Source organism: Agelaius phoeniceus, chromosome 4, assembly GCF_051311805.1.
Source record: "Agelaius phoeniceus isolate bAgePho1 chromosome 4, bAgePho1.hap1, whole genome shotgun sequence".
NCBI classification, from domain to species: domain Eukaryota; kingdom Metazoa; phylum Chordata; class Aves; order Passeriformes; family Icteridae; genus Agelaius; species Agelaius phoeniceus.
Window position 1 is genome coordinate 66444845 of NC_135268.1, and position 9659 is coordinate 66454503.

Sequence of the window (9659 nt, forward strand, 5' to 3'; positions counted from 1 at the left end):
CTGAAACACCCAGCAGAGGTCAAATTATAGCAGAGGAAGAACCCTAAGAGATGTGAGAAAGGGAATTTAATAACTCCTGGTCCTGGACAGAGTGGTCAGTCCCCCTGACCCTGAGTAAACATTCTGTTGCCCAGCAACTATGAAGTTGCCAAGTAAACATTCCCAGAGGCTGGAGTAGGCACAGGGCCTCTCTCCAGGGCTGGAGTAGCCACAGGGCTGCAGAGGTCAAGGAAGGTCTCAGGAAAGCAGAGGCAAGAGGCTCCCAGGCTCATCCTTGCCTGGTGCCTCCCACACTGAGCCCTCAGGGGTGAGGGACAGCCCCTGAGCTGAGCTGAGCTGGCAGAGAAGCAGTGCTGGCAGCACCTGGGCTCTCTGATTCCTGCTGGGGCTGGAGCAATGGAGACCTGGAGCAAAGAGGAGATGTCAGCCCTTTTCCTCAGGATGTGCAAGGTGAAACTCCCAGCCTTCCTCAGGTGAGGGGGTTCTTCCACCAGCCTGCATCCTCTTCTGCTGCCTTCTCCATGCCTCTGTCCCTCACCATGGGAACCCCCCACGCCTTATGTCCATCCCGTCTGCCTCCTCTTGCACTCCCTTCCCCCGATCTGTTCCTCCCTGTAACACCTCCTTGCTCTGCCAGGGGATGCCTGCTGGGGTGGGGAGGGGATGCCGTGCTGCAGATGGGATCTGAGATGGTGCTGGGGGGCTCTGCCCCATCACCCTACCTGGGACACAGTCCAACATCCAGAGCACTCCAACACCCTGCCAAGGAACTCAACTCAGTGTGTAACCTCGAGGAAAACAACTCCTGCAGGGAACTCAGAGTGACAGAGGAGGACTCCCAGTCTTCACTTATGGAGCTCTTTAAGAAAAAGAAAGAAGTCCAAGAGATGGAAAAGGTCATGGCAGAGAAAGAAGAGGTGAGAAAGATGGGTAGGTACTGGCTCATGGCTGGGATGGTTTGTGGGTTTTTGGAGGGTTTTTGGGAGGCAGGTGACAGATTTTGGGTGCAGGCAGCCAGGTCACCCTCACTGTGGTGCTGCCAGGCCTTCAGGGAGAGGATGAAAGTCATTGCTGACCAGTGGAGGGACCTGCACGCCAGGAGGGCCCAGCTGAAAGCCCACGTGGAGAGATCTGGAAGTGCTGTGCAGGTAACACCAGATCCTTGAGCTGCTCCACAACTCCTCCCCTCCCCTGGGGAAAGGGGTCTTGGGCCTGAACTCCTGTGGAGAGTGGAGCTGTGAGGAACAGGACTGGCAGGGCACAAGGGTTTGTACCACAGATATGGGAAGCCCTGATAGGTCTTGGGTGGAAAAGAGTTTGTCCTGTACCAGTGAGATCTCCTGCCAGACCCAAATGTTCCCCAGAAAGGGTGTTAGCCTTGCCCCCACTGCTGACATCCAGATATCTCCAGGGTGCAGATCCAAGCAGGTCTGAAATTCAGTCTGCCATCCTGGGTACCGGTCTCCAGGACCAAAGGGTCAATGCAAGAGGGATGGCCCTGTGAAACAGGGAGAGGAAATGTTCACAGGGTGGTCCATGTTGGCCTCTCCTCTCTGAAGATATGTCCTACCACTGCTGGTAAGTAATCCAGCTCCATCTTACCCTGCTTTCCTTTCCCTCTCTCTGTGTGTGTGTGTGTGGGGCTGGGGGAAACCACCAGAAATGTGAAGAGTTACGAATCCAAGCTCTGAAGATAGACAGAAAACAGAGAGAGGAGAACATAAAAATGGATGGTGAGCTTGTGAGAGTCAAGATGGAACTGGAAACCCTCAGAAAAAAACACCATAAACTCTGCAAAAAAGTGCAGAACTACTCCATCTTCAAGAAATACCTGGAGGATGTGGTGGAGGTCTCACAGGTGAGTTTGGACATAAGTGAGACAGATCACGGCCTTGGAGAGAGCCTTAGATAAATGCTAAAACTAGAGAAGGTAGGGCAAGTCCAGGACATTGGATACTTGCTCAAACCAGAGACCTCAGATGGGATGGAAAAACCAACCTGCAAGCAAGGTGGGCCACAGGGAGCAGAGTTACAGTAGGAGAATCAGAACAGCAAGTGGAAGATTGAGAAAGCAAAGAAAAACCATGGGAAGGGGGGAAAGCTCAGGGCTGGGGGGAATGGGGACACCCTTGTGTCATTGTTTCAGGTCAGGTGAATTGTTTGGGAGAAATGAAAAGCTGCCCAGAAAGTGTCCCCAGACAGTTGCCAAAAAGTTGTGCTCTCTCTTGAAGACATCAGGACATCGCTTGTACTCCAACCACCCCAGCTGAGGCCTCCCAAGTCCTGGGGATGGGGCCCTGGACGCTGCAGTTGTTCTTTGTGCTTTATCAGAGCACTGCTCACCTGGGAAAAGGTGCAGCACATCCCCTTGCTATGGCAGGGACAGCTGTGGTGTGGCACAGTGGGAGGCCACCACACCTGGAACGCAGCAATGCCCAACAAACCAGCTGGGAAGGACAGAATCCCAGAACAGTTAGGGCTGGGGAGGGTGGGGAGATCTTTCAGGAGGGAGAGGCATTGGCCCAGGTAAGGGCAGGGTGCCCAATGACATGAGAGCTGCAAGCTGAGAGAGTCACTAACACCAGGAACCCTGTGCTGCAGTTTGAGGACATCTCAGAAGTCATTTCACAGTACACGCTGCTGGTGAGGACACGGAAGGACCTTCTGCAGTCACAGCAGGGGCACAAGCAGCTGACTGAGCAAGACAAGGTGTTCCTGGAGCAGTACAAAGCACAGAAAGAAGCTGAGATGCTTCAGTACCAAAATGAGCTGGGGCAGCTCAAACTGCGTATTTATCAGGCTCAAAGTGACATCCCCCTCTGGGTAAGGAATTGTGGGGTGGGCAGGGGAAGATCTCCAAGCCAGGCTCTGTAAAGACTGGCTGATGGCTCGTCCTTCAGCCATGGGGTCACAGCAGAGTCCAGTAACATCTCTGGTGTCACAGACATATTTTATGACAAATCCTTTCATTTGGATTTTTTCTCCTGAGAAGCTTCAGCTTCTCCATGTTTTGCTGCTTTGGAATGTGATTTGGAGAATTGTTTACCCAGCATGTGAAATTGTTTTTACTTGATGACCAGTGACAGCCACCGGTGCTGAGGCTGTGAGCAGTCACAAGATTTTATTATCATTCTTTTCTATTCCTTTCTAACCTTCTGATGGAAATCCTCGCTCTATTCTTTTAGTATAGTTTTAATATATCATATTCTTTTCATAAAATATATATCATAAAATAATAAATCAGCCTTCTGAAACATGGAGTCAAGATTCTCATCTCTTCCCTCGCCCTGGGACCCCTGTGAATGTCACCACATTTGGTGACCCCGAGTGAGGAACACTGCCACACTCTGGGATTGGAAGAGATTCCTAACTTCATCTCCCTCCATGGGGTTGGAGAAGGAAAAATGGCAGACCAGTCTGGACCATGGAACTGAGGGTCTCCAAGCCAGGGTCTCAGGTGCTGAAGCATCACCTTTACCAGGGCATGTCCCCATGCTGCCTGTGCCCTCTCCTTCCAGGAGGCTCACTGGGCTGACATCCAGGACAGGACCTCCAAGAAAACTGGGAAGCTGTGGACTATCAAGCTGGCCATCCACAACCTTTTCCAGTCCACCAACCTGCGGCTGCAAGCACAGTGGAGTGTGTTGGAGTGCACCAGCTGCAGACAGCTCAGCATGGTAAAGCCCAGCCAGAAGGAGGAGCAGTAAGGAGTCTGCATTGCCCCAAGGGAGGGGAGAGCCCACAGACCCTACAGACGCCTTCCTCTTCCTGAGAGAGGGGCTCTCTCTCAGCCATGGGGCAGGAGCAGGGCACACCTGACTCTTCTGAGGACGTAGGCAGGGTCCTTGCCTGGCAGAAGGAGTGGGAATCAGGCAGGCTGAGGCAGAGGATGCAGATCAAGCCATGGGCAGGACTGGGTTTATTCACCCTTGCCCTGAATTCAGGCTCACCCACAAAAGTCCATTCTGGTGGTGCAGATCCAGAAAGGCAAATGCCTGTTTTGCTGCTCTGTTTGGCAGGTGACATTTGCCATCTGAAAGAGCCACCAGGCACTCCTGTGACTCCTGTTCCCATCCCTGCCCTGAGCTCTGCCATCTCTCTTTTCCACCCTAGATACAGCAGTTTATCCAAGACCTTAAAGACATCCATCTCTATGCAGGAGATGCAGAAGCAACCAGAGGGTTGCTACACCTTTGAAGACAAAAGGATGTGGCAGCATGACCTGTCCTGCCAGTGAAGGTTCAGTGGATTGGGAGGGAAAGAGAAGGGCAAGAGAACCTACAGATACCCTAGACTAAAAAAAAATAATAAAGGTGCCTCTTAATTTCCTGGGAGGACACATCAGAGCAACTTCATCCCACAGCTTCACCCCAGACACCACTGGGGGCCCTTCCTTAGAATTCTGGCTGCATGACACAGTGTTCCTGCAAAGCTGGCAAAATTGTGAGAGCAGGCTGGGACAGGAGTATGGTTTCAAACAGGGATCAGCACTAATGTTCACATTTGGACATCCCACTCAACCTAAGCTCTTAGATATTTGAGAGACACGTCACAACGAGGTGGGGAGACTGTGCTTCAGGAGAGCTTCAGAGAGTTCCCACCACCACACCCAGCACTTCCATGGATGTGGATTTCTCTGCACAGCCTTGTGTTATGGACTAAAGCTCACCTTCCCCCCAAAATCTTAGGGAAAGTGTGGAGAATGGACATAGGTGACAGATGAACCAGCCAAAGCTGAGCATTTAGCTGCTCATCACGTGTGCCACCAAGATGAAAGCAAAACAAGAGGACTAACAGTGGCTCTGGGGACACACTGGGGTGGTCAGTCAGGCTCCACAGTCTTTTAGGGACAACCTTTTTATGCTCCAAGGCCTCAATTAAATAAGCTTACAGATTTTGAAGCAAGAGGCCATTGATCACATGCTCTTGCTCCCTGCTCTTCTGTCCTGAGCTGGGAGAAGAAGAGGAAATAAAACTCTCTGAGACAGCAGAAAGGATGCACAGAGCAATGCAGAAATGCTGTGTGTGGTGCTCAGCTGTCCGCAGGCTTTGGGTGGGATTTGGGAAGAGTAGGGCTGGAAATGGAGCATGGGAATGAGCTTGTCCCAAAACACCCACCATTCATTCAGAGGGATGTTTCCATCTTCCTCATCCTCAGCGTGGTGACTTGTTCAGAGGGATGTTTCCATTTTCCTCATCCTCACTGTGGTGCAGTGTCCGTGCAATTGCTGTTTTTTTTTAGGCCATGGCCTAGAGATAATTTGGAAGAATTAAAAATTGGTGTTAAAAAAGCAGTTCCAGCTCTTCAGCACAGTGAGCATGTGAGCGAGCATGAATCCCAAACTAGCTCCTTTTAGCCAGGCAGGTTCTGCCATCCACTTGGTTTGATCTTCCAAAAAAACAGGGTGTGAACTTTGATATTTCCACATTGTATGGCAAGAAATAACGTGTCTGTAACAGTTTTAATCCTGGGTATTACCTCTCCTCCAAACTTCAGAGATGTACTGATATACACACCCTGCCTTCCCGCATGCGGGTGGGTAATTAGGAAGAAAAAATCCTCTTTGTGTGTTGGTACATGTCCTTCTAAGCAATCCCAATTTCCATAGGGATCACATATGGCTGAAATGCAGCTGCTGCTGGTATCCTGTGTGCTTTGCAGTGCATTGTGCTCATAAATAAAAAGTGGGACCAATTTCAGTACCTAATCTTTTACACAAGAGAACTAAATGAGGGCTTCAGAGCCCTGTGCCAACACAGGAGTTAATAAAGTGTTTGAATATTCTTACAGGAAATTTCAGAATGGTATAAATTGAATATATTAGATTGAATGGTCATGTGGATTATTACCTTTGATTTTTAAAAAAATGTATTTTCATGATAAAGGTTAAAGCCAACAAATTTAAGCCTTTAATTAACATCCTCTTAGTTGAGAATATGACCATGTTATGTTATAAATGTTGTATAAATGTTTCCATTTTATAGCTATGCCTTTAAAATGAGAATACAGAAATGTAGAACTAACCCCCCAAAAAATAATGTTTCTTTCACTATCCTCACATGAGCCTGGTCCAGTTGCCTGCATCTCCCCATATCACACTGCCATGAGCTAGGAAATAAAGCTGAAATCTAAGGCTGTTATAGAGAATCTTGTTTCTTTGTTTTAGTTTGGTGGTTTGGGATTTCTTTTTTTTTTTTCTTTTTTTTTTTTTCTTGTTTTTTTGGTTTGGGTTTTTTAATGAATTCATGTATACCTCTTTTTAAATTAAAAAATTGAAGGAAAGAAAAGCCTTACACTTTCTTTCAGGTGAATACTAACTGTTAACTGAGACAAGGCAGTGCAAGGCCTTTGTTTCTTCTTTAAATTCTAGTATAACTGAGTTTTTTGACATTAATTGGGCTACTAAGAGTGCTGGACACAGGCTGGAACTGAAATCTGTGTGCATAACAGGAATTCGTGCAGTGGTTAAGGAGTATCAGGGAAAAATTATTCTTGGAGTTATATTGAAATAATTCCAGTGTATCTTCACTGGAATTAATGAGTTTATTTTGGATTCATTCTCTTGTAAGTAGGAGGTTGGCAGCAGCAGGGATAAGAAAGAGGCTTTCTCTGAAATAGGACAGAGAAAGAAAAGAATGCAATCTAGGAAATGACACAGCATTGGTCTCTTAAGAAAAACCTCTTTCTATAACTTTTTTGCCTTATTGTATATTTTGCAGAAGAAAAAGCAGTAAAAATTAAATGGAATGGTAGATGTGTGTGAGGGAGACAGGATGACTCCTGTTTAGAATTTGGTTTAAAATTTGAGAATATCCATGTGATTATTCCTGAAGAGGGCAGATCTTTCTCATGGAGGCAGGCAGCCATGGGATCCACTCTCCTTCCTCGTGCTGAGTGGCACTGGGCTGTGTACAAATTAAAGACCAACAGACCATGCTGTCCCCAGGCTGGCCTTGGGGTCATTCTTTCATCTCAAGCCCTGGTGTGCAGCAAATCCTCCACTGTTATGGGGGATTGCAGTGAGTGCAAGTGCAGCCCAGTCACTGCATGTGAGTAAATCAGGACAGGTTCCCAGGATTACAGTGTTCATGTGATGTTTATCTCATGTTACATCCTGGGCTTCAGGGCAGGTCCCAGTGCCCTGCTACACCTGTACCTGTCCCAAAGGTCTGGGATTCCTAGGGGCCATGAGGCATTTGGGGTGAAATCTCTTTTTGTGCCCTCCAACACCTGCAGCTATGGGACTAAATGTGGAACACGGCATCTGGGCTTGTCCTCTGCCAGGCTCTCACCTTCCACAGTTCCTGTAAAACAGTTCCTAGTTTTAAGTCCACAAATACAAGGTACAATTTGATTCTTCCCCTCTACTCCTCTCAGCTGAGTTCCCACCTGGATCTCAGTGGGACCCAGCTCTGGCATCCCCCAACATAAGAAGGACAGGGAGCTGTTGGAGCAATTTCTAAAAGAGATCACAAAGATGCTCCAGGGGCTGGAACACCTCTGCCATGGAGACAGGCTGAGAGAGCTGGAGTTGCTCAGCCTGGAGAAGGCTCTGGGGAGATGTTACAGCACCTTCCAGTAGCTAAAGGTCTCCATGAGAGCTGGAGAGGGGCTTTTGACAAGGCCATGGCATGATAGGACAAATGAGAATGACTTTAAACTGACAGAGAGCAGGTTTAGATTAGATTTTAAGAAGAAATTCTTTACTGTGAGGGTGGTGAGGCACTGGAATGGGTTGCCCGGAGAAGCTGTGGATGCCCCATCCCTGAGAGTGTTCAAGGCCAGGCTGGATGGAGCCTTGAGCAACCTGGTATAGTGGAAGGTGTCCCTGCCCATATCTGGGGATTGGAATTAAATTATCTTTAACCCAAACTATTCTATGATTGTATGAAATTCAGCCCACTGTGGGCACAGCACATGCTCAATGGTGATGGGAATTGCAGTGTTCTTGGGCTTGGCTGTGAAGTATTTGAAAGATCAGGGTGTAATAGAGAGTACAGTGCTGTAATTTTTGTTCAAGTGGCTTTAAAGGAAAAAAAGGAAGCACCCAGTCAGATATCACCACTGAACTGGTCAGGCACTTGAACTAGATGGTTGGTGTAGGTCCCTTCCAACTGAAATAGTCTATATTATTCAAAATAGCTAGCGTTTGATATTTTGTTTTTGAGTCCCAGGCACACAGAGATACATGTGTGATTACAACAGTGTGAAAAAAATCAAGTCAATTTTAAGTCTTTCCTTGCTTTTAAGATGTGTGCAGTTCCAAATGCTGCCATTATTGTGGCATTATCACAGCTGAAGGTCATTTGGTGTTCCTGGGTAGGTCCTTGGAAAGTGGGTAAATAAACCAACTCAACACTCATCTGGTACTGAGTACTGGGTGGAGAAACTTCATTTGAAGGTCTCTGATGGCTATCTGAGAGACATGCTTTGGATGAGCAATAGCTGGCTGTCAGTTTGGCAGCACAGCTACTCAGGGGCAACCAGCAGCAAGAGAAATTGGTTGATGAGCCAGTTTGCACCAAGAGCTCCTTGTGAAGGGCAGAAAAAGGCTGTGCCTCAGCTGAAGGGAAGGGGGAGCAGCTGGAAGCAATACTCAGCATAGAGACTGCATGAGTGTTGGCTGGAGCAATGCTGAGTGCTTGTGGGCTGGATTTTGTGAATGTGGGGTTGCAAACTGATGGGGCCAGGCACCTGCTGAGAAGCTACCCATAAGGGGTAACTCCCTTGTGTTCAAAAGGTAGGGAAAAAGAGGGGGAAACAAGTTAAATTGTTTGCAAAAAAATCAACCCAGTGTTTATGTAACAGCCAATGGTTATTTTAAAGCCAGAGAGGGATGCCTGTACAGCAGAGAGTTGATGATGAGATAGAGTTAAATCTAAATATGTGTAAAGTCCTGCAGAGGAAAGGATAATCTTTCAAAGTGAGCATGTACAGCTGCTCACACTTGTTCACTAACCCTTCCAAAATGTGTCCTGTGGGAATTCCCACACAACACCAAGTAAATTGCAGATTCAGGAGGAAGCCACGCTGCTGAATAACAGATGTTCAAGTCACCACTCACTCTCTGCCCCCTTGGATGGGGAGGCACTGCAGTCTTGCTCCACACCTGCCCTTCTCTCCCCACTCCCAGTCCTCTCACTCGTGCCTTGCTCGATGCAGATGCTTTGATTCATTTCTCATTAATTCAAATGTGTGCACATAAAGTGCACAGTGAGGAAAGGAGGAGATTAGAAACACCTGGTGGGAGCTTCTGGGGAGAATTGCCTTAAAGGTGATGAACCCAGAGCATTTTTGCCTCTGCTGGGTGCCAGGTGATGGGCAAAAGGCTGAGGCTGGGGCTGTGCATCCCTGTTACAGCCTCCACCTGGAGCAATCTTAGAGCTCTAGTGCTGTGCATCCCTGTTACAGCCTCCACCTGGAGCAATCTTAGAGCTCTGGGGCTGTGCATCCCTGTTTCACCCTCCCCTGGAGCAATCTCAGAGCTCTGGGGCTGTGCATCCCTGTTTCACCCTCCACCTGGAGCAATCTCAGAGCTCTGGGGCTGTGCATCCCTGTTTCACCCTCCACCTGGAGCAATCTTAGAGCTCTGGGGCTGTGCATCCCTGTTATAGCCTCCACCTGGAGCAATCTTAGAGCTCTGGGGCTGTGCATCCCT

The 9659-nt window shown here is 48.2% G+C and overlaps 1 protein-coding gene across 1 annotated transcript; it reads left to right on the plus strand.

Annotated features, from left to right (window-relative positions):
• The first annotated feature begins 205 nt into the window (after positions 1-205).
• On the plus strand, positions 206-4237 carry LOC129120996 (coiled-coil domain-containing protein 42-like). Its single transcript, XM_077176640.1, has 7 exons — positions 206-473; positions 812-917; positions 1044-1148; positions 1661-1858; positions 2602-2865; positions 3519-3703; positions 4114-4237. Exons 1-7 carry the CDS (start codon positions 397-399, stop codon positions 4235-4237), a joined length of 1059 nt encoding a protein of 352 aa, XP_077032755.1. The 5' UTR covers positions 206-396.
• The last annotated feature ends 5422 nt before the right edge of the window (positions 4238-9659 follow it).

Excerpts from the sequence above, each read along its gene's own strand:
- LOC129120996 (XM_077176640.1), top strand. The coding sequence starts at position 397 with ATGGAGACCTGGAGCAAAGAGGAGATGTCAGCCCTTTTCCTCAGGATG. Across the intron at positions 1,149-1,660 it reads GATCTGGAAGTGCTGTGCAG|AAATGTGAAGAGTTACGAAT; the intron begins GTAACACCAGAT and ends GGAAACCACCAG. Across the intron at positions 1,859-2,601 it reads ATGTGGTGGAGGTCTCACAG|TTTGAGGACATCTCAGAAGT; the intron begins GTGAGTTTGGAC and ends CCTGTGCTGCAG.